At 34.1% G+C, this 25,004-nt stretch overlaps 3 protein-coding genes across 17 annotated transcripts in view; 2 read left to right on the top strand and 1 right to left on the bottom strand.

Annotated features, from left to right (window-relative positions):
• Positions 1-22,114, top strand: part of pros (homeobox protein prospero) — an 82,510-nt gene extending 60,396 nt beyond the window's left edge. For all 15 annotated transcript variants that reach the window (XM_089475172.1, XM_089475177.1, XM_089475162.1 and 12 more), the window contains 2 exons: positions 4,469-4,613; positions 5,053-22,114. In XM_089475172.1, the coding sequence (XP_089331298.1) occupies positions 4,469-4,613; positions 5,053-5,232 (325 nt within the window). In that variant the 3' untranslated portion in view covers positions 5,233-22,114. The remainder of the gene's footprint in view (positions 1-4,468; positions 4,614-5,052) is intronic.
• Positions 22,115-22,552: 438 nt separating this feature from the next.
• On the top strand, positions 22,553-23,449 carry mRpL40 (mitochondrial ribosomal protein L40). Its single transcript, XM_018000987.2, has 3 exons — positions 22,553-22,699; positions 22,768-22,998; positions 23,060-23,449. The coding sequence occupies exons 1-3, from the start codon at positions 22,674-22,676 to the stop codon at positions 23,370-23,372; spliced, it is 570 nt and encodes a 189-aa protein (XP_017856476.2). The 5' UTR covers positions 22,553-22,673; the 3' UTR covers positions 23,373-23,449.
• Positions 23,450-23,579: 130 nt separating this feature from the next.
• On the bottom strand, positions 23,580-24,986 carry mgr (prefoldin subunit mgr). The gene is made up of 4 exons (XM_018019068.2): positions 24,848-24,986; positions 24,533-24,783; positions 24,011-24,405; positions 23,580-23,951 (listed from the first exon to the last, which is right to left on the bottom strand). The coding sequence occupies exons 2-4, from the start codon at positions 24,617-24,619 to the stop codon at positions 23,846-23,848; spliced, it is 588 nt and encodes a 195-aa protein (XP_017874557.1). The 5' UTR covers positions 24,620-24,783; positions 24,848-24,986; the 3' UTR covers positions 23,580-23,845.
• Between the last annotated feature and the right edge of the window lie 18 nt (positions 24,987-25,004).

Genomic DNA, 25,004 nt, shown 5'->3' with positions numbered 1-25,004 from the left:
GATTTCATTTGTGTTATTCCGTTAGCGTATATTATTAGAACATTTGTAAATCTGTCAGGCACTTCAACAAAAATTCCAAATTCAATTCGATTGCCAACTGTCGAATCCTTGACTTGCACTCAAGAAATCGCACAACTGACGCCTCGGCGCATGCAATGCAACGAAGCCCCAGCCATCGCGCAGCCCCTCCGGTAGAATTGTTTGGCATTTGCAATCCATTTGACTGTCAGACCTATCTATGGGCGCAAGAAGTTGCCAAAAATAATATACATATATATATATGTATGTATATATCTATGCATCGGTAAACGACAGCTGGCAAAGACTTTTGAGCACGGATCCTGCAGCTCTGCAGCTCTGCAGTTCGCTTTTCGCGCCAAATGCGAGGCACATCTGCAGCTAACCACGCGACAATACAATAGTTCACCTGGATTTTGATTTCAGCCCCTAACAAAACACACACATTCACAGACACTCACACAGACAGACACACTTGGCTTAGCAGCTGTCCCTTGTTGTTGCTCGTGCTTAGCCAACTACCCCCTACCCCTAGCTCCTGCCCCGATTTGCTTTAAGACATGCGCAACGTCTTAAGAAATTCGCCTCAATTCTTACCTGCGCACTGAGAAATCGTGGCACGGGTTTTTCCCTCATTCGTCCTTTACGAATTCTTTTGTTTGTCCTGGGTAGTTTCTTAAGGGTTGCTGCCCCAAAGAAATCTCCTATGACTGAAGGCGACTTTGCATGGGAATTTCATTTGGCGTATCTTATCCCTTTCTATTCTCTATTTCTTTTGCGACTTCAACTTTCGACTGCTGAGGTTAAAATGGGTGGGAATATTTTTGTTGATGTCGTTGGCTTGCTTCGGTTTCTTTTCCTTTCCGTTTCCATTTCCCAGTGCTTTATGCTTAGGGGTAGGTCGGCTCAGTTAGTAACGGTTCCTTGTTTTTTTTTTTTTTTATTATTTCTCAATTACTTAACTCAACTTATTTTGCATTTTTATTTTCTCTTCTTTTTTATCTCGTGTAATTTTGTTTCGTTTTTAATATGGGAAGTCAAGGAAATTAGCACTCAATCTCTTGCACAGTTCACAACAGTTGAACATTATGAGTTTCCCACACACACACACACGCACACACACATACACATACATCAGACACATTAGAGGACTAATAACATGTTGCATGCCACTTTCAGTGGCCACTTAAGAAAATGCAAAAGGGTCCGTTGATAGTCCTGGCCAAGGATGCTCGAGCATTTTTCCATTTTCGCATGTTTGAAGTGTGAAAGAAAGTTGCAGCGGCTGCTGCTTTATTAAAAAAGAATGCGCCCCCTCAATTTTAGAGACGGGGCGGGGGCGGGCCGGAGCGGATGGTTTGGGGCAAGTGTTGGCATTTCTTGCCACTCTTTTTCGCCTTTGTGCGGGCTAATTAGGAAAAGTGGCTTTTGTATTTGTATGGCACTTATATAATTGCATTATCTGCCTTCACTCTTATGGCAAATGCAAATAATGAAAAGAAAGCAGCCAAAGGACCATGCATGTCCACACACACACACACACACACATACAGACAGACTCACCCACATGGTGGGGAGGCGGGCTAATTAGTTTGTTTGACTGACTGCCAGTTAGGGGCAAGTGCAGCAGGAGCTCGTTTCTTTGGCTGGCGCGCATTTGTTGAGGGCGGGGGGCGGGGCAGCTACTTGAGAGTCGCGCCTGGAGAGACGCGCATAATGGCCACCCAGCCCTCAACTGGCAAAAGGCGCTCAAGGATATGCAAGGAACTCACACACACTCACACACACACACATGTGACTTTCTATGTGTTTTTTGTGTTTGCTTTTTTTTTTCTTTTTTGTTTGTTTTTGTTTTCTGTTTTTGAGTTTTGTTTCTCCATGAAGCATTTTTGAGGTTAAGTGTCCTTTTGGCGCTTAGTACAGGCAACCCCAACCCCGGCCAGGCAGCCAGCCACCTGAAAAGATCTTGCTGAATTAATAAAAAAATAAAAATAAAAACCAAAAAAAAAGGAAAATATCATGAAATGAACAGCAACAACAACAGCAGCAAACAAAATACATAAATGTATATACATACACACATAGACATACACACACAGACACTCACACACATACTCACACACGCACACATATTTCAGTATATATATAACGATGCTTACATATTTATACATATTTATGTATGTATGTATATATAAAGTGTTGCCAATTACTTCATTAGTGTATGAGGTAGAGATGTCTGCATATGTGTGGGTGAGTATGTGTGAGCTTATTAATGTACTTATTCTCTATTCATACCATAAGTGAATGGCACTTCTGAAGAAAGCAAAGAAGTAGCAAAGAAGCAGACTTGACACACACACGCATACACACATACACACAGACACAGGCGCAGCCTCTCCCCTCCAAACACACGCATACATAGAGACACGCACATACTAATGCAGTTTCTAGTGTGTCGCTGGCTAGCTGCAAAGTGGGCGTGTGCCACGCCCAAATATGAATTGTAAATAGGCTACGAAAATTATATAAACTAATTAGTTAAAGCAGCGACTGCACATCCGTTGGCGCCATTTTGTGTGCAGCATGTGAGTGAGTGAGTGTGTGAGAGTGTGTGTGTGTGTGGGTGTGTTTGGAAGCGTATTATCTAAATTAAGTGGCGCAGCGCACACACTTATGGCAGGCAGTTAGCTAAACTTCCTTTTCCTGGCACCCAACACTTGATGCGGCATTTGAATGCCAGCCTCAAGCCAAACAGCAGCAGCAGCAGCAGCAGCAGCAAAAGCAAAAGCAACAAAAACATGTGAGAACCCAAAGCTAATTGCATTATCACACACACAAAATATTGTGCCTTTCACACACGGGGCTACAAGTAGGCAAAGCTTTGTTGCCAAACGCCTAATAACTATAGGCACCCGGCCCGGAGCGCCCTAGCCACAGTTTTCAGATATTGTTGCAAGCCTTAACAAAGGCTCACACTGACACGCACACACACACACACACACACAAAGACTGAGGTGGGGACAGATATTCTGTCGCAATTTGTACCGTTGGCTTCTTGCGTTTGCCTCATCTCTGCTCATTATGGGCATCGGTCCATTGTAGGGAAAGCTTCGCATTTGCTGTTCAAGTGCGCGTGGCAGCCGCCTCCGGGGAGCTCCTCGTGGCTTGACAGGCTTCGTTCTCATTCTCGTGCTCGTTCTCAATAAAATGACTCTGGCAAAGACATCTAGCCCCGTGCCGCAATCTGGTTCTATTTGCGCAATTCGCGCTTATTGTTTGGAAAAATCAACAGAGAAATCAGCCAGAGACATGCACAGAGAAATGCATTTGGCTGCAACTGCTGGGAAATCTTGAAATTAGCGCGATTATCGGAGCGTTGTCAAGTGGGCGGCAGCAACAAATGTAGCACAGACGACTGAGGGCTGGGGGTAGAGCGAGGACTTTTCATTAGAAAAAGACAAGCAATCACTTACACACACACACACACACACACACTCACACACATATACATAGAGGCGGCAGTTGCTACGGCCCCGGACACAAATCACTTGACTAAACAAGGCGGCGACACAGCAGCCAACACGAGGAGCATAAACAGCACCACTGAGGCACCGCTGCACTTGCTAATTAAGTCCCCAACCACTAGACAATTGGCAGGCAGGCGGGCAAGGGACGGGCAAGGGGCGGCCAGGCGAACAGTTAGGCATTGGCCCACCCAGGGGGGAAGCTAACCGCAAGCAGAAGAAGACGCTGCCCGTTTACTTGCACGTTCGGCGCCAGCATATATATGTAGATTAATATATATATGTATGCATGTGTCTGTGTGCAGTACTGCAGCCAGCAGCCCTCAGCGCTGTCGTTGCACATTTGAGATTTATTAAAAATTCTTTACAACAAAGAAGCACAAAAATCACACCCACACACACACACACACACACAGAGAGAGAGAGACAAAGTCGAGGCTTTTAGGGTAGAACAGAATGGCGCGCCTAAGAGTATGCTGCAAATTTATTAATAATGTCATATTGCAAAGTCGATCCAATATAATGCATTAAGCCCATGCAGGCAAGAGGCAGTCGGTATAGGCTTAGCATCAGACAGAATGGAACAGCAAACGTATGAGTGCAAGCCAGTAGGAAATCTTTCCTTCTTTGTTTTGTTTTTCGTTTGGGGTGAATGCATGAGAAAAGTCTTTGCTTATGAATTCGACTTTGGTTGTTTTTTACTTTCTCGTTGACTGTTTCTGTTTCGTTTCGTTTATCTTACTGTATCCTCTTTCTATGATTTCTTACAACTTTTACTATGATTTCGTAAATTTGAATGCTGTTTCAAAAACCAAAAAAAAATAAAAATCAATTTTAAACCAAACAAAAACAAAAAATCAAAACAAAGTATAGCTATTTAGTATACTGACCGAAACCAAACATATTCCTCATCTACGCATCTGCAGAGAATTCTACTACATACAAATGGAGAAATATGCACGACAAGCTGTCACTGAAGGCATCAAGACACCCGATGATCTGTTGATTGCTGGAGATAGTGAATTATATCGCGTGCTCAATTTGCACTACAATCGCAATAATCACATTGAGGTATGCAACAAAGTACACACATATATACACACCTACACTAACAAACAGAGCTGTAAATACTTTGAATTACCAAACATTTATTGCAAGTAATTAAATAAGATTTTGAGTATCCATTGAAGTAATTAAAGCTCTGTTAACAATACACTACACTACAATAATACACTAACACACACTGACGATCAGAGAGCTGTAAATACTTTCAATTACACTAAAGTAATTAAAGTAATGAAATGGTAATTTCTTTCTTATTGCAATAAATTAAAGTTTTCTCTTTTGCTATGGTAATTAAGTAGTTAAAGCTCTGTTGTCAATTACACACACACACACATGTACACACACATGTACACACACACACACACACACACATTGTTTCGCTGCCGTTTGACCTTTTTGCTAATTATCGTTATCGTTCGTCCTTCGCCATCGACCACGCCCACAGGTACCCCAAAATTTTCGCTTTGTGGTCGAACAGACACTGCGTGAATTTTTCCGTGCAATACAGGGTGGCAAAGACACCGAGCAATCGTGGAAGAAATCCATATACAAAATAATCTCACGCATGGACGATCCCGTGCCCGAGTACTTCAAGTCGCCGAATTTTTTAGAGCAGCTGGAATAAGTGGAGGAGTTGGCTATGCCAACGATGCCACCACCTCTCGATCATTCTACGAACCCTGCTACAACAACAACAACATCAGCTACTACAACACTAACAGCTACAACAAGAACTACTGCAACAACAGCAATGCCGAAAGCGAAGCGAAGACAAAAGTTAAAAAGTTAAATCTACGTAAGAAATACAACTGGATATAATGCAAAGTATCATTGTATTATTGAACAAACAACAACAACAACAATAACAAGAGGCAACACACATTTACATAAGTAATCGCAATATTTAGGCCTCTCGTCGAAATTTTAAGGTAGAAACACAAACAACTTAAAGAAAAACAAACAAAAAATCGAATTAGAGCCGTAAAATTTTATTTGTAAATTTCGAAAATGCTGTCGCCGCTCCCTGGTAACATAACAAAAATACAATTTTAGCCGCAATTCGTATTAGGTTCGACACATTCACACACCCACACACACACACACACAAGAATCGTATATAGACAAGCCTCAACTGAAGGAAAATACAAATATATTTAGATCAGCGCTGAAAAGAATGCAGCGCATTTGATTTGATCAGCTACCAAATGTTGTTCGAGTCGAAGAACAAGGAACATAGTGCAAATTTAAAACCTGAGCCGTTAAACACAAACCAAAACACTCTCAAACACACGTACACACACACACACACACAATTACACAGAGACTACAAATGTATTTATACAGAGTGTAAACTGTACTCTGACCGTTGGGTTGCTTAGTTGAAATTTTTTAAGAAATATTTTTACAATACGTATATATTACAAATACATACATAGTTGAGCCATCTAATAATCTACCGCAAGTTGACACACTTTCACACGCCCACATACTCACACACAATACACCCATACATACCAATACACACACACTTATATATCGGTACAGTTTTACGGCGTATTTTCTCTATCCGATCGAAAAGTTCTTTGCAGCTGAAGCTGAACTCGCTTCAATTGCAGACAAACTTTTCTGTAAGCTGCAGTGTTGCAAAACCTTTTAAAAAGTGTTGAGCAATGCTGTCGCTTCACAAGCAAGCATATATATCAATTAACCAAGTTCAGGTTGCTTTTTCCTTTAAAACTTAAGCATAATTCGATGTCTATTAAAAACGTAAAAAAAAATCTTAAAAAAAAAAAACAAAAAAATTATTATCAAGAAAAACGTAGTCTTACAAAAAAAAAAAAACAAAAAGAAGAAAATTAATAATTAATTGAATTAGCAGTGGGCGTTAGGGTAGCGACAATTTATTTAATGTTATTATGCAAAACATACTACCAAAGTTTATTGTTAATCCACTGAATTTGAATGCGATTTCCTTTTTTTGAAACCCATTATAAACATACATATTACGAATCATTTTTAGATGCACCAAATTGTGCACGCATATTATTTTTTAAACTATTAAACACAAACACCACACACACACACACTAGTCTGTTATTTATGTACATACTTATATGTTTAGTTGAATAGAAATTCGATTTAAGTTAACGTTTAGTTTAATTTACTTGGCCTTAAGTTGCAACAAATATACAAAAACCAAATACAAAATATATTAAAAAAAAAAAAAATATATATATATATATATATACACACAAATCAAAATTTTGAGTTTGTTTTCTTTGACTTATCGTTTATTGTTTTATCATTTCCAATGTCGGCTGAGTGCCTTTAATACGCACTTTCATTTCATACAAAGCATGGAAAGTGGGCGGGTTAAGAGGGATATGTTGGCCAGCTCTGCACGTCAGTCAGTGTTGGTCAAACCAGTGTTGCGCAACATCAAATGCAACACAACAACAACAACAACATCAACATCAACATCAACAACTATCATCTGAGCATGCAACACACATAAATACATCGCTAAAAATATCGAACTGAACAAAATCGAATACAAAATATATATATGCACGAAATATTCCTCAAAAAACAACTTTTCGAAAAACCAACAAATTTCGGCCCATCATGTGCTTTGAGGAGCCCATCAGCCGGTATTAGAGCCCCCTTGCCACACCCCTAGCGCCCACTCGCTTAGATTTTGGCTGCAATTTAGAGATTAGAGCCGGAAGAACACCGCTTTATATAGAAGTACTACATAATGCAAAACTTTTGGCAAACCCAATGATTAAGCAAAATTTTAACAATAGTCGAATTTTAGCTAATGCAAAATTAAATCGAACTAACTATTCTGCGGGCATATGGCCATATCATAAAAAAATATATGTGTGGCTATTGCCTAAAAGAATCGTATGCAATTCGGCGAAATTATCACAAAATTAAACAAGTATAAACGGTGAGTTTCCTAATCTAATGCAAAAAAAAAAAAAAAAAAAAAAAAAGAACAAAACAAAACTTAAAACTAAATTCTTTATTGATATCGAAATTCAAATTGAAAATTTCATAAAAAGAAAAACAAAATTCATATTTAGATTAACAAAGCGTACAAACATAACATTGATTACATTGGCTAACTACATAATGAAAGAAGTAATTTACTCTCATTTCTGAAGTTTTGTTTTAGTGTTTCTTTTTTTTAAGGTTTTCATTTCACACTTGCTGCAAACACAAAAATCGAAATTGAAAACTCAAAATTGAAAATTGAAAAAGCTCGTTGATTGTTAATGCCTTTACAAAATTTATTAAACGAAAACGAAAAAACTTTTGGCACTAAAGTTGACTTAAAAAATTTATTTAAATACAATTGTAACTGATTTTGTGATAAGACAAACAAAAAAAACTAAAAAAGAGGTTGAAGAAGAAGAAACTTTGAACTACATTATTGTTTCGGTAAATACTAATATGGTGGCAATGGTTGGGCAGTGGCCACGCCCACTGGCCAAACACGCCGCCATACGAAATTATTGATTGTAAAAATAGTTAATCTAAACGAAATTGAAAATTTTTAACAATCCTTTTAGGCAATTTAAGGCGTATTAACAATAAACAAATGCTACAAAAACAAAAAACTTTCGGCTAACAAAAAGCAAAAAAAAAAAAAAAAACCAAAAACTTTAGGCAAAATTTTTATAAATTAAGCAAGTCGAAATTCAACAAATTTTTAACATGGAGATGAAAACCAAAAACAAACTTAAAAAGCCAACAAAAAAAGTTAAATTTGAAAATAAGAAAAGATTATAAATTCACAAACTTAAAATTCTGTTTTGATTTCAGTTTGTCAATTTATTTACTCGAAAAATAGATCATTTTGTGACAATATTTCTAATGGCATAAATGATGTTTTAGAGCAGTTTGAACACATTTTGCCAGCCCATTTGCTTGCGTACCAATAAGAACAACAACAAATTCAACACAGACACTAATACAAGCATACAGCTACAACTATACATATACTATATATAAATTGACATACATACATACATACATATTTCATACATTTATACTTACGTACATAATTATACTATAAGTGAACAAAAAAAAAAAAAAAAACAAAAGGCATATTAATAATTGGTTAATAAACAAAATTGAAAAAAAAACGAACACAATAAAATACATTGCTTGCTTTTTCTTTACTAAATTGCTTCAAATTTTGGCATTTATTTTCATTTCTGATAATTAACATTTTTGGTTACATTTCCAATTTTCGGCATTTACGAAAGCAAAATTAATGCGTCAACGGAATTGATTGGCCTTTACCAACACTACTACAACACTACAAATCCAAAAACCAACTCACAAACAACAACTAAACGGTAAGCGAATCTTTATCATTCCAAATTATTATCGAAGCTCAAGCGGGTTTTCAGAAAAGTACCGAGAGTCCTTCTTAACCAACTTCACAACTCTTTGGCACGAAACTTTCGAGGCGCTCAAATTGCGTTTTGTTTACACACACAAACACATATGGATATAAACATGTCTATATGCAGTCGTTTTTGGTGTTGAAAATTCTAAAAAAAAAAAAAAAAAAATAACAGAGATATATATATGCGTATATAAATCGAAAGCAATAGCCTAGAGAAAAGTTTTAAATCATTTATGAGTAATAGCGATTTTAAGTGCTTTTTTGAGCCCGCAAGATAGGAGACAGCACACATATCAAGTACAGTTTACAGCCTGGGTAAAGAGAGAGGCCAGGATATTAGCATAAATAACCATCGACAACAAATAATAAATAACAAATAATCAACCAGCCAGCCAAAACCAGAAAACCAACGATAACAAACTACAGTAAACGCACTGATAGCAGCCATGCGGCGGCATCAGAACAAACGAAAACTAAAATAAAAATCAGAAAAGAAAACTCAGCCAACCAGACAGGTAACAGGTAACAGGTAAACAATAACCAATAACCAATCAAACAGCGATCAGCGCTTGGCGCACAGTGTTGATAAACGCACTGTGCGTCAGCTGCGACAGTGCTGCAAAGCAGCGCACTCACAGACCGATTAACTGATTAACTGATTGTGAGCATAAAGCACAGCAAATTAAAAAGAAAACCAACAACTACACGTAATCTAAATACAAAAACAAAACAAATATATAAAAACAAAAAACAAAAATATACTTACTACACGTAAAGCAAATAACAAAATATAAATGCAGAATGCAGCCATATGCAATTTTAACTAGATTTTAAAGCATTATTACCGCAAAATACCAAAACAAAAAAAAATACCGCATATACTGAAATGAACGAAAAAGATTTAGTGAGAACAATTGGTCAAATTTGTATATAAGAACTAAGAAGAAAAAAACAAAAGAAATCACATTTAAAAATACAACTACATACACGTAATTAAATATTACTACAGTTTAAGCATAAGCAAACCTAAAGCTAAACCTTAACAGCATAATAATACCTACCCGACCCCAAAGTCCCCACACACACACACACACATACCAAAACCAAACTCGGCCACGGGCAAAAGGCAATCCTTAGACACAGAGCTTTAATGCATTGAAAATGCGCGCAAATGGGTTTTTGTTTTGTTTCGAGTTTCTGGAGAGCATGTGCCAAACTAACCAGCAGAAGATACAGATAACAGATACAGATACATTGAGTAACAGATACAGAGGTATCTCCATATACAGACTTATATGTATATCAAATATCACTTTGGCTAACAAGACAACAGAATGAAATTCCAAATCATAAAAATGATCTGTAATTGCATTCTATACAGGCAAGTTAATTAAACATCCTTGTTTTGGAAAACATCTGATCACAAAATATAATGAACACAGAAAATGAAAAATTATACAAATTTGCAGTTTAGATAAAATCAAGCTAAAAACAAAATAAAAATCAAAAACGAAAACCAAAACGAAAACCAAAGCGAAAACGAAATACTTAAAATGATTGCGTTTTTTTAGTAGCAAACGCGATTCACAAAATTCTAAGCACTTTTGACCGAAAACAAAAACTAAAAAGAAAACAAAAAGTTTTGAGAAAAAAAGGTTTTATCACTTATTTGGCGTAGAGTATCAGAGAATACCAAGTTTTAGGCGCAACGCGCCGATCTTTAGTTTCTCAACTGCAATAGAGCAGCACAGCTGGTGCATACTTTTGGCGCACACTGTGCTGCAACCAAACGGATTAAGTTATAAGCAAAATTTTTGCAATTACTCAAAAAAAAAAGAATATAAATCTGAAACAATTTTAAGCATCCTAAGTTTATGAAGTTTTTGATGAAAATGATATTAAAACTTTTGGCTTATCATAAAATATGAAAACGAAAACAACAACAAAGAAAAAATTCAAAATTCGATTGATATATATATTACACACACACCGATACACATACACATTGACACATTCACACACACACACTGCACATGTAAAGCAAACGACAAACAAAAGATAGTATAAAAATATATAAAAGTTGCATAACATTCAATAACACAATAACCTTAATAATAAAACAACCGTAAATCAACTGAAACAATTTGACAACTAAGAATTTGACAACAACAAAAAAAATACAAAAATTTAGTTTTAACAGCCAACAATAGCCAGGGAAACATACACAACTCGTATGTGATATTTTTGAGTTAATCTCTCATTTATTTTTACTGAAACGCATATACAACAACAATGTAACAAGCCCAATTCAATTGTGACAATATAAACGAACAACCAAATAATAATATTAATAACAATAAAAATACCAACAACAACAACAACAAACACACACAGCACTTCCAGCAGCAACTTCTTTTGGGTTGTCTACACATATCAAAAAACCAACAAAAAACTGAATAACTAAACAAACCCAATAAGAAATCGTGTTGTTTTTTAGTTTCTTATAATATCTTTTAAGCCATCCTAAGTTCAAATTTTCAAACACCAATCAAATGATATTTACCCAATATAACATATACATATATATATAATATATATAAAATATAAAATATATAAATATTAAGTGTTTATATAGTTGAATTTTCAAAGAGGAATTTTATGCCACAGTTTCATTTGCAATAGTCAAAACGCGCCAAGCGCGCGTACCGGGATAATTTATAGTACAATGCAACAAACCAACAAACAAACAAACAAATACATACCAATAAATTTTTATAAAACTATTTATATTTTTATACTAAAAACAAAACAAAACTGAAAGATGAAACCAAAATAAGAAATCGAATAACGAATTAAACATAGCAACAACAACAACAACCATAGCCAATTAGCATAATAAGCCAAAACTTTTAGTTCACAATTGACAGCAACTATTTTTCGTTCACAATTTTACAACAGCAACATTTATGTTTTTAGTTGAAGATGAAGATGAAGAAGAAGAAGACGTGCTGACTGGCCGGCTGGTTCAGCAAGGGGCGCAATCAGTAAAACGTGTTGCATGCCACACACAGCGCAATCGTAGAGCGGAGCCCAAGCACAAGCACATGCCACATATGAAATTAACAATAGTAACTAGAAGAAAGCCAATCGAAGAAGACTGAAAGACTGCAAGACCCAACTGAGATGCCTGCCTGCTAAAAACAATTCAAATACAAAATATACAATAACAAACACATTTGCCTAGCCCGTGTGCTTCTGCTATGAAAAGCTCTCAGCAGACTGCGATTGCGTGGCAGCCCGGTTTTAGTGGACGTCTGCCTCTTGCCCACAGCCACAGCACCAGCAGCGAAAATAGACAACAAAATAAGTGATAAAAAAAGTAAAAATGAAATCGAAGAAAAACCTTTTGTTTCACAATTCTCTTACGAAAAACTGAATCAATCAATTGATGTGAACCACAAGCATTGCGTGCGTTGAACTGATGTTGATTTCTGACCGGAACTAGAACAAGCCATTGAAGAAGAAGAAGAAGATGATGATGAGGACGAAGAACAATGTAAGCGTGGCGCCAGCAACAGAAGGAAAGTTTTAGCAAAACTGCAAGCTCCTTTGGTTTACTCTCTCTCTCACACAAACACACAGCAATATAGCAAACAGTAAATAGCAAACAATAAACAATAAACAAGCGATAAATTGAACAAGCAATTCGATATGTGTGCCACAGCGAGCCACAGACAATAGCCCAGTAATATTATTCTTATTTTCTCAAATGGTCGTCCACTTTCTAATTCTCCGAGAATTAAAGTGGCGCCAAAAACCAAGCCGTATAAACAGACAGTACAACCAAAACAAAAGCAACTCACTATTGGCCACCACGAATCGAACAAATGAATGAAACTTGCTAAACGACCTTCTGTTGCCAACTCACAATAAAAAGGAGGAGCCATACATATATAGATATCTAGTAGATAGGTGTTATAGTGTAGCGCCGCTTGTCAGAAATCGACTCAGACGTTTGTCAAAATTCTACAATAATTTTTTGTAAAAACTGTAGGAGCAAACGAAAAACGCAATTTTATCAAATGATATACATACGATATATATATATATAACATTTATGATAAAAGAGATTTTCAGTTTACTATACTTTTCAGTTCCTGTTTTTCATTCGCTTTTCACTTTTGACGAAAGCGAAAACCGTAGCCGACACACCCACTTGGGCGTGTGTAAAATATGTATAAAAAACGAAAAGAAAACGTAATAATATTTAAAAAAAAAAAAAAACACACAAAAATAAAGAAAATAAGTATAAAATAAAAAAACAAAAGCAAACAACAATATTTATACAGAGACTGCAAACAAATGTGATCAGATATTTTATAATAATATAAGTTTACAAGAAACCGCTACAACAAGTAATAAGAAGCCAAAAACAAAAACCAAAAAATCTCTAGTATTTATTGCAATAGCGAAACGAATCAAAACAAAATCGAAAACAGAAATCCACTAAACACAACAACAACCTTGTAAGCAAAATGTAAGTCAATAGTAAAACGTAAGTGAAACAAAACAAAAACAGAAAACCGAAAAAAAACGAAACTAAAAATATTTATAATAATATTTTTTACAATAGCATATACAAAAACAAAACAAAAAAGAAAAGACAAACAAAACCAATCTCTAAATGTATAGCAAACGACAAACAAACCGAGCGAGAGCCGCGGCCCAAGCGGAAGCCTGGGCAGTTGAGCTACTCGCGCAACAGTTGCCTTTCACAGAAACAATTTACCGTTTAAGTTACAAATAGTGAAATAGACAAAACCAGAGTGGCAGCGCCGACAGCTCACAGCCGTGGCGTTGCCATATTTTCCAACCAGCTTTCCGTTTACCTCGTTTTATTCAATACAACAACAGCGGCAGCAGGAGCTGCTGCTTGCTGTTCCTTTAGTTAACGGTTCATACAAAGATTCTATTTAGTTATTCGGAGGGAGTGAAGAGAGAGGAGGAGAAGAAAGAGAAGCGAAGCAAGCGAGTAGAGAGTACAGAAGAATGATTGATTAGTGGGAAGCAAAAAGCAGCAACGAAACAAAAACTTTCATCTAAAAACTTGAAATAGAAAACAATATCGAAAAAAAACATACGTAAGCAAAAACTAGAAACTTTTCATTAAATTTCATATATGTTATATGACTTTGATTCTGTTAGCTGAGTATATGTCAAATATATTCTATTAATACAACAACAACAACAACCATTTTGGCAAACATTTTATTCTAGTTTTGCGCGTTATCAAAAATTGAAAAGACTTTTAGTTCTGAACAATAGTGCCGGTAATATTAATTATATAAGTAACTATATACATATATACAGAAGATATATATATATATATATAAAGTACTATAGACGTCGTAAAATGTATTTCAGCATAGCTAACTAATGTTCTAAATGTACACTGAACAAAATGATATGCAACACACAAAACGAAGAGGAAATTAAATCAAATTCATTTGCGCACAGTTTTTTTCTAATATAAGCATTTGATAGGCACGTGATTAGAGATCGCCCAAGGCCCAGACGCTGGACACGCAACAACAGCCCTTACACACACACACACACACAGTCACACCCATACGTACTATATGTATTCCCCATATATGCACCATGCCCTACATGTCCTATAAATATATATAACTTATTAACTATATAAGATGAAGTAAACAAAAATAAAATAATACTATTGGTAGTTGCTATTTTAAATATGTATTACAGCAGATAAACTAAAATAAAAACCAAAACAAAAGTAAGCGAACATCAAATATGCAGACAAGTATGCTATGAATGTTGAGCAGGAACCATAAGCCAATCAGACCCACTAGATCAACAGAAACAGCAAACAACAATAACATCAACAACAGTAAAAAATGTTCCAATCCATCAATTCGAAAACAAAACCAAAATAAACTTAAAATACGTATGATATTTCTATGCTTTTTTATATGAAACACGTTTAAGCAAACAAACACTTGAAATATAACTCAAGTCGGGCAAATAGAACAGACGCCGCCTTTAGGTTTAATTTTTTTGCACACACACACAAAACACATACACTCAGCAGTAAAAAAAAAAAAAAACTAAAACTAAATATCAATGTCAGCATAGGTATGAAAAACTAAGCATACTTAATTAAAATTACATAACTACAAGATAAACAAATAATACAAAACCAAAATAAGATGAAAATGAATAGCAAAGCAAAAAAAAGAAATAAAAGAAAACCAAAAATCAAACATAAATTTCTACTCATAGTTTAGCAGTCGTAATTCATTTATTTTCAATTAACTAAGTAAATGGACACAAAACAAATTGCATATAGGACATAAACTTACATAGTTCGCCAAAAACAAAACTAAAACGAAAGCCAAGCAAACCGACTAAAACTAAACTAACACTAACTCTCTAACTACAGCAAATAGACACTTTAGCCAGCCAACAATAACATCAACAACAACAACAGTAACAACAAAAACAACAACCAAATGCCGTTCAATCAACAACAATAATAATAACAACAACAACAACTACTACATGCAACTAATCAGTTACCAATTAGACATCATATAATTTGTTCAAGCTACCTACATATGTACACAATCTTACACCATACAACGAATCCATTAATCCAAAAAAATAAAAAATAAATAAATAAAAAACAAAACAAAAATGAAAAGAAAAAAAATGACAAACTTAAATTAAATTAATTTTAAAGCATACTTTTAACGGGTACATACGTAATATTGTAGAAGCAACTTGAATATTTAAAGTCTTTATATCAAAATTCAATTCTGCGGCAATTTCAACAACTTCTCAACAAAAACACATATATTTGATTATGATATAATAATATTAATAATACTATATAAATATCCATATATATACCATATAAATTTCGATGGGAGGAGCTTTTCGGCAACGTGCTCAAGTGGTATCGATGATTAGATGAATCCCTTCTAGGAAACAGTTTCGACCAAAAATATTTCGGCTTTACTAAGAAGAAAAATCTCACACAAAATATCGAAGAGCAGACGACTTTCGGCATAAGTGCAGAAGAAGAAGACGAAGATAAGAAAAAAAAAAAAAAAAAACAAAGATACAAAAAAATCTAGTTCCAGTGGAACACAACTCTCGGCAAAGACTTTGGCGTATATTTCGGAACAACAGAAGACGCAAAAACAAAACTCAAAAAAAACGACAAAAAAAAAGGCAAATGACAAAATACGCGCTGCGAGTGGTTCAAGCGCCTGCCAAACCTCAAGTTTTCTAGCCAACAAAAAAATTAAGCTTTAGGTGTAAGTGTAAAATTAAAATATAAAAATATTTCGGTAATGTTCCTATATATACATACTAATATATAAATATATATGTATATGTATATATAACAACGTAATGAACAAATTAACACTTTTGGACAAACACAAAAATTCAGCATTTAGCATTTTGGAATATAAACAAAAAAAAAAACTAAACCAAACAAATTCGGTGACAAGAAAACTTTGGTATTTGGCAAGCTCTTGAAACACTAGCAAAAAAAAAAAAAGAAGAGAAAAAAGAATAAAGGAAAAATGATAAAGAAAAAACCATAAAAAAATAAAAATAAAAACTTAAATAGTTTACAGGCAGCATTTTATAAAGTAAATAATACTTGTTAGTTTTCGTTTTGAATTATGTTCAACAATTTTTAATTTGACAACTAACAAAAATTCAAATTTGTACTTTTCAACGACAACAACAACAATGAATAACGCGTTAAGACCCAACAAAAACAAAATGAAACTAAGACAAATGATGACAAAAACAAAAATGATAACTCAAGATGATATGAAGCGAACAAAATTGTAAACTCTCGGCCATGTTTGGATAATTCTCTCTCGGTGTAAACGTTCAGGACAACAAACAAAACAAAAAAAAAAAAAAACAAAAAACAAAAGTTTAAACAACAAATAAAAATTCTTTAGACTTTAGGCAAATGGTAAAAAAAAAAAAACTCAAAATCCAAAAATTATATGCAAAATTACAAAATTTTGGAAAACAAAATTTCGTAAAGCTAAATTTAAATCGTAGGTAAACTAGCAGACGGAATCAACAGAAATTGAAAAGGGAAACACGTGAACATACAATTCACAATCTGGAAGAAAAAAAAAACAAGTATTTGAATACGATTTTGAAAACGTGTTGGAAAAATATCAAGAAAAAGTACAAGCTTATTTTAAGCACCTTCGCGCCTTATCTTTAAGAACGTAAATGAATAACTAAAAAAAAAAGAACAAAAAAAACTTTAATGACATAAACTTATATTTAAATACATTTAACAAAAAAAAAAATCAAAAACCAAAAAAAAAACACAAAATTAAACAAAAAAAAAAGAAACAAAAAGTGTAAATTTTATATAGAAAAAAAAGCGATCGCAACTTTCGACACAGCTCCTGGTAGTTATTGCATGAATTAATTTAAGTCTGATATTAAAGAGCGCATTAGAACATATTTTAATTTGTCATTCTCACTTTTGTGTTTCCCATTTTCATTTTGTGGAAAATCTGCCTTAAATTATATATAAAAGAGTAAAGAAAACAAGCAAAAACAAGACGAGTCAAAGAAATCGGCAATGCAAAGCGCATTTGCTCATGACAAAAACAACTAAATTAAATAACCAACAATACAAAAAAAGAAGAAAATGTACTAAAAAAAATGAAAGAAAAACACCAAAATTCAAAATCGTCGTCAAAAGGCGCTGCAAATTTCAAAATTCAAAAACCAAAAAAAAAATAAAATCAAGTAAATTGAACAAAATTAAGGTTTGAAGCTCAGATGAAATTGCAGAACATCCAAACCACAGAACCACAAACAAAAAATAGGAATGGTTTTCTCTACTTTATTATGCCCAAGAAAAAAAAAAATAAGAAAAGAAGAAAAAAAAAATATATATATATACATAAAATGCTTAAATTCTTGTGTTATCAAACCCTTTGTAAATCTTTAGGTGTATAAAAAAGAAAATATAAAGAAAATCATGGACAGTACTTAAGTTAGATGTTGATGCGGCAAAAATTGATAAGAAATTAAGAAATGTGTATGTAAAAATTGTAGACAAGAAAATTATAAAAAGGATGTCGAAATTCAGTCCCTACTACTTAGTTTTAATAATGCGTATGTATATCCACGTAGACATGTGTAATATACGAATATGAAGTGTACCCAAGTTTTGAATATTTCTGTTGATTAACTTTGTGAAGACCTCTTGAGATTTGCGCTCGATATTTCTGTACAAACTTATGGATCAGTTAGGCAAACCGGTTTTAGGTTCGAATCGACGTTCCAGCGGCCTTTTTGTTTGGTTATTTTCGTTACAGCATGGCAATACAAACTAGAATTAATTCACTTACTTCCCCGCAGCCCGAAAAACAGAGACAGAGACTTGATTTGCGTACCGGGCCCAAGCGTAAACAGTTCTCAAGCCTGAAATAAAACCAAAAGTGCTAGGCAGTTACCCGAAGGATATCATGAAATGAAAGGGGGGTTGAGCTGCCTGCATATCCTGGACATCCATGACCGTTTTGTAATCAATAGCACTGAAGGCAATACAAAATTCAATCAAAACAAAAATGGTTAAAGGCAACAGATGCAGGTGCAGATGCAGAGCAAAAGACAAGGCTAAGAAGACATGTTTCGAATCAAGGAATTTCGGTAATATTTCGAACAAATCTTTCGGCGAGTTTCGAACAACTTTCGATTACTTAAGCTTTTGTTGTTAATTTGTTATTTTGCGACTACGTCTCCACGCACACAACCATAAGATAAACACCAATCATCTACAACAACAACAAGAATAGAACAGAAAGTGATAACGAGTTAAGCAAAAGTTAAAAGCAATTTTTGATATGGGGCCACAACGTCCGATCTAAAGTGCCTTCATGTAACAAAAGTAAAAACCAAAAACCAAAAAACAAAAAAAACCAAAAAAAAAACTGTTAATTTTTTATGTAACTAAATAAAAAACAAAAATGAAATTACTAATAAAATTGTATAAAAAATTAAAATTGTAAAAAGATAAAACAAATTTAAAAATCTAAGCGAAAAACAAAACCAAAATGAAAAGGCTCCAAATAGACCAGCATTTAAGCAAATACCAAAACTGTTTAACAACTTGGCCTGGCTACGAAGTCTCTCGGGTTTTGCAAAACAACCAACCCATTAACTCAACCAAAATAAATATTCTCAGTTGATCGACGACAAAATTCAATCGGGAATAACAAGGCGCAAATCTCAAGATCTATCATAAACGAAATTCCCCATTAGCAAAGTTGACTTTAATGTCTAGGTAAGCGATATACATACGAGTACATAAACGTGTATTTAGTTCTAGTATGTAAACAAAAAACAATACAAAATTAACACAAAAAGGAAAATACGTATGAAATTAATGATTTAGTGTTTAGAAATGAAAAGGTTTGGATATACATTGACTACTCTTACGAGTAGGCATATGCCTAACACATATAGCGCTGAGTTGCTCATTTATAATTGTATTACTTTCTATCCCACACGTACACACTCACACATACACAAAACACTGTACTACATTTAGTTTAGATCTTAGGTGGATATAACGAAAAACAAAATACATACATATTTAAAACAAAAGTTAAGCTAAACGAACGATTGCAAGAAAACTAAGAACGGCATACTTAAAGAGGCGGCAATAAGCTATAATGCAACTAAATTTAAGCTAAAACTCAACTACCGATACGCAAAAACAAAAATAAAGAAAAAAAAAAAACAAAAAAAATTATATATATAAAATAAAATTATATGAATGGAAAAATTGAGTATTTGCATATGTGTGCATATAAACAAGAAAAGGCTACATATACATATATAGGAGGTAGAGGCGAGCAGTGAAAAGAGCAAGCAGTGCGGAGCAAGCAGTTCACTGAGAACAAAACTAAAAGACTAAAAGGAAACCAAATAAACAATATACGAGTGTCCCTTTTATGCTTCTTTCGCCCATTTCACACACACACATACACACAAACAAAAAGGAACATATATATTTGCATTATTCAGTTTAGAATATTGAGTTGTGAGTTAAAACATACTTCGAAACATTTTTAAGAAAAAAAAAAAAACTAGCGAAAATTAGCAAAATTTAAAATTTACAATTTATGAACATTAATTATTATTAATTTATGAATATCCATTCATTTTAAGGTGTTTACACGCACACACACTATGTATATATAAGTATGTATGAATATTCATTTATCGATTATGAATTACGAATTACGATTCACAATTTCGGAACTCAACACAAAGATCAGCCAACAACTAAAATACAATTTATTCTTCTTCTCATTACGAATACGTAATATGTATGGATCGGAAGCAAGTAACAGAAGTAAATGTGCATGGGTTTTGCTTAGAACCACTTTAAATGTATTTAACATTTTCGGCAAACATTACGACATTCCAAATTTCCAACTTCTAGGCCAAAGTCAAGCGCATCGTTTTCGATTGATTGATGCGAAACTCTAAAATTCTGAACTTCAGAGCCAAGTGAAACAAAATTCAACTACAAAAATAACTTTTATTTAAGTTTTACAAAAGCAAAAACAAAAAGCTAAACGAAAAATCAAATGTTTTTAGTTATACAACAATAGACCGGAATTATTTCCAAGAAATAGTACAAACAACTTTAGAAATAACTTTTATAATGTAATTATAAAGTAAGCGGTAATTAAAGCGCTCTAAATATATATGCCAAATAAAAATCTAAATACGGAGGGCTTCAAATCAAACCAAATTAATTATTTGACAACAAATAGAAAATTCAATTTTCCAATATGAAATTGGCGGATTAGAGCGCTGTTAAATAAAAAGATAAAAAAAAATCAAGACCCTCAAAAGCATATACGATTATATTATATTTTAATTTCAACTTATACACACAATATGTTGTTTTTGTATTTTGATTATAACTAAGCGGAATTGAAAGCCAACAAAAAAAAAAATAAAAAAAGTAAATTACAAGAATATAATGACAAAAGAACCTAGCACTAATCATATTTTCTAATTTCCAACTTGAGACCATTAAAAAAAATTATATATATATACAATTATTGTATTTCATTTTGAAATTTCGAACTCCATTTCAAATGAATTGAATAACTTAACGTACATACATATATGTAAAACTTTACTTTCAACACAATGTGGAAAGGAAACACACAGAAAAAACAAGGAGAGATCTGAAAAAAGCAAATTTAATGGCAAACAATTTACAATTATAAGTATATGTAATAACAATAGAAGACATAACCCTCTACGAGACCCTCCTCCCTACAAAGAGCAGAAAAACACACACACACATATTAACTATTTACCACAATAAACAGTAAATAATTATGAATGTAATACGCAAGATGCATAAATGAAAATCGAAAGTTTCACAATTCAATGATGACAATGACTGCGTATAATGCATCATTCTATACATTAAATTTTATATGATTAACTCATTTCGAAAGCAAAAATCAGAAATCACAAATACCTATGCATACATGGTATGATTTCGGTTTCGGTTTCAGTTGAAATTCGCATCCGTATCTATTTATATTTTACTCACTTTTGGTGTACATTTTGAAATCTTCGTATCGTTTGTCTGGACCGTAATGCAGAAACGAACATTCATGCAGACTCGCACAAAATTTGTAATTTTCTCGTAAGACAAAAATCGACAATTTGGTTTTGTATTTCGAGACAACATTTAGAATAAACAAACAAAAAATAAAGAAAATCAACAAAAAAAAAACATAGAACGTAACGCAGCATTAACTGAAAAGTGTAAGAGAAAAATTTAAATATTTGGTATATAAGCAAATATGAATACATAAATTTATATTTATGCAGCAGCTGTAAGGAATAAAAATAAAAACAAAACAAAAACAAAGAAATAAATGCATGAAGGGAAGGTAAAACAACAAAACACTAAACTATAATATAACATTTTTAATCGAAAAAACCAAAACAAAACTACTTATTTTATTGAAAATTATGTAAAATTTACTAAAACAACAAAAAACACATAATAAAAGTATATTGTTTATTTTCATCTTTAAAAATAAAGTTTTAAAATCGTATAAAAATAGTAAAAAAAAAATCACGTCGTTTTATTTTGAGGGTAATACTTGGCATTAAAAAGATGGAAAGCTTTTTAAAACGGATTAAATAATACAATTATTAATAAAAGCATTTTATAAATCAGTTTCCTTCAAGTTTTTAAATAGGTTTAATACGTTAGGACTTCGACCAACTACAGCTATATTAAGAAGTATATATATTTTTCTAATGATTGTGTGGGTCGGATAGTAAATCATACAGATATAGTCTTCAAATATTTTCGTACGCGCCACTTAGATAGCGACGGTTATATAATATATTAAACCAGGTGGCAACGATTGCACATTTGTGCAGCCCTGACCATATGTTGACATATCGATAGTCGATACAAGTACTTGGTTTAACCACATACGAGAAGAAGCAGCACATTACGCAAAAGGTGTTTCGGCTTTAAGCTTAATTGTTTATGAAAAATGTCGCTACTCAGCGCACTTGCCCGGTAAATAGACGACATTCTAATTAAGCGGCTTTATTTATAACGTACATATACATTTAATTCATAAATAGGCTCAGTCTGCAGAGTAACGGGGTTGCCGCACGTTTCCTGCACACATCGCCAGTGCTTTGCGCCGAGCCCTTGAAGAAAAAGAAAAAACTCGACCCGCAGATCATAAAACAGAGAGAGGACCGTAAGAAAAAGAAAATTGAGAAGCAAATACGCAGGCTAGAGAAGAATGCGCGGCAACTGAAGCCGGTGGAAGAGCTGGAGGTGCCTTTAGATTTAATTGACAACAAGGCGTAAGGCGATGGCTTGTGTTGACACAAGGCTCGGTTAATAATTTACTTTTTTAATTCTTAGTCAACGAGAACGAAAGCTAGCCCCCTTAAGCGCAGAAGAGCTAGAACACCGGGCACTGCTGAAGAAACAATGGGCGCAATACAAGCACGAACAGAAGGTGGCAGATTTCCAAATCATTGACCGCTTGGTCCAATCACAAAACAAAGCGCTGGAGGAGCTACGATGCGTGTCCGAAGAACTTTACCAAGCGGCCATAGCAATAGACACGACTCTGCTGCCAGTCTCTGTAAAAGGACCCGTCGCAACGCCCCCTATCAAAGGCTATATAAGCCCTGACGGCGACTACATACACCAGGCAATGAAGTGGGAATAAAGCGGAGTTAACTAATTTAAGTAAAAAGAACATTTGTTAATTTGTTTATTTCAATTAAAAGATGAAAGTGATCTAAATATGTGTGTAATTTTGGAGGCTAAGAGTATTCAACAACCATTTAGATTAATCAGCTGTTTATCCGAAGAATTTTAGCATAAATGCAAAACATTGAATTAGGATGACTCCACATTCTTTAAATAGTAAAGCTTAATTTTTGCATTGTATGTATTTATTATAATCGAGAACAAGGATTAAACAAGTGAAAATTACAATTGGGTCTGCTTCGTGTTTGCTATAATATAATTTTGAAAGCACTGCGAGCTGATTATATATTTTTAAAGGTTTGTGTTCTCGGGCATCAGATACCAAAATTATATATATTCCAATAAATAAATAATATATGAGGGACAATACCCGATTATCTTGTGTAACTTCTTGATTATTTCATTTTTCATTTCGTTTTTAAGAGTTATCTAGGAAGGCGTAGTAGAGGGATTATTCTTAGCTGCGGCCTGCCGCTTTTTAACGCCCCAGTTGTGCACCCTCGCCATGTTTACCTCGGTTGTGGTAATTTGATCTCTGTGGAGAGGCAAAAGTATGTGAGTGCATTGCACGACAAATAGTAAAAATCGACGTACCTGAGAAAGTCCTGGTCGTGCTCGACAGACTTTAGATTGCCCACAGCGGATGTAATATTTTGCTTTAAGAGCGCTTCTGCTTCGTCGAGAGGATATTCCAGCATAACGCTAGCGCCCAACCAGAGATAAACCGTTTTTGTGGGCGGCACTAGCGTTTTGATGAACACCTGATCACTGAGCAGAAATTGCGTTTCACGCTCTTCATCCTCTTTGCGCAACACATTGACCATTTCCAACGAACGCTCCAGATCGGGTATCTGAGATTTAAGCTTGTGACGGCGCGCCTCTAAGTTATAGGCCATGAATCGATACTTGCCATGCTGTTCGTCCAGTCGTTGCAACACTTTCTCACAGTTTTCGTTCTCGGGCTGTGACATAAATGTATCAATTTCTTCCTGCGAAATGAACGCGATTGATGATTAATATGGAATATTGTCTACAGCTGTTTTTGAGCTATACGCTATCTAGGTTAGAATTGCAATTGACTCGGCAGCGGCCTGATACCCGAAACTTCATACTTACTAAAAATATTGCTTCTGGTATCCCCGCGAATGTTTTTTGGTTTTCCGGTAATTTTGGCATTTCTACTGTGTCCATAATTCCAGTCATATTGCTTTTATTTCCTATTTATTCTTATAGATTGTAATAAATTTACAGCAGGTCAAAGGCGGCAGCAGCAGAGCAATGCGATTATTATAAAAACAGTGCTGCACAGCGTTTCTCAAATACAATTAACAGTACCAGTGTTTTATAGTTACTTGTGCTATCGCATACTGCAGAAATGTACAACAATTTTAGCGAAATTAATTAGTTAAATACATCATTATAACAACTTACCATTCATAAATATGTTATTTAAATTTTTAACTGCATTAACAAAAAAAATATTACAGTATATTTCCTTATTTAGCATGTCACTGTGACTATAAAATCATCGCAATATTCAACTTTAAAATGACAGTGCTGTAAAGTAGTCCAAATAAGTTTGAACAGA

Source organism: Drosophila arizonae, chromosome 2 (genome assembly GCF_054131065.1).
Source record: "Drosophila arizonae isolate 15081-1271.41 chromosome 2, UAZ_ARI_1.0, whole genome shotgun sequence".
Taxonomy (NCBI): domain Eukaryota; kingdom Metazoa; phylum Arthropoda; class Insecta; order Diptera; family Drosophilidae; genus Drosophila; species Drosophila arizonae.
This window is presented reverse-complemented; position numbering and strand designations above follow the sequence as displayed.

Excerpts from the sequence above, each read along its gene's own strand:
- mRpL40 (XM_018000987.2), top strand. The coding sequence starts at position 22,674 with ATGTCGCTACTCAGCGCACTTGCCCG. Across the intron at positions 22,700-22,767 it reads CTACTCAGCGCACTTGCCCG|GCTCAGTCTGCAGAGTAACG; the intron begins GTAAATAGACGA and ends ATTCATAAATAG. Across the intron at positions 22,999-23,059 it reads GATTTAATTGACAACAAGGC|TCAACGAGAACGAAAGCTAG; the intron begins GTAAGGCGATGG and ends TTTAATTCTTAG.
- mgr (XM_018019068.2), bottom strand. The coding sequence starts at position 24,619 with ATGACTGGAATTATGGACACAGTAGAAATGCCAAAATTACCGGAAAAC. Across the intron at positions 24,406-24,532 it reads TACCAGAAGCAATATTTTTA|GAAGAAATTGATACATTTAT; the intron begins GTAAGTATGAAG and ends TTCATTTCGCAG. Across the intron at positions 23,952-24,010 it reads CACGACCAGGACTTTCTCAG|AGATCAAATTACCACAACCG; the intron begins GTACGTCGATTT and ends GCCTCTCCACAG.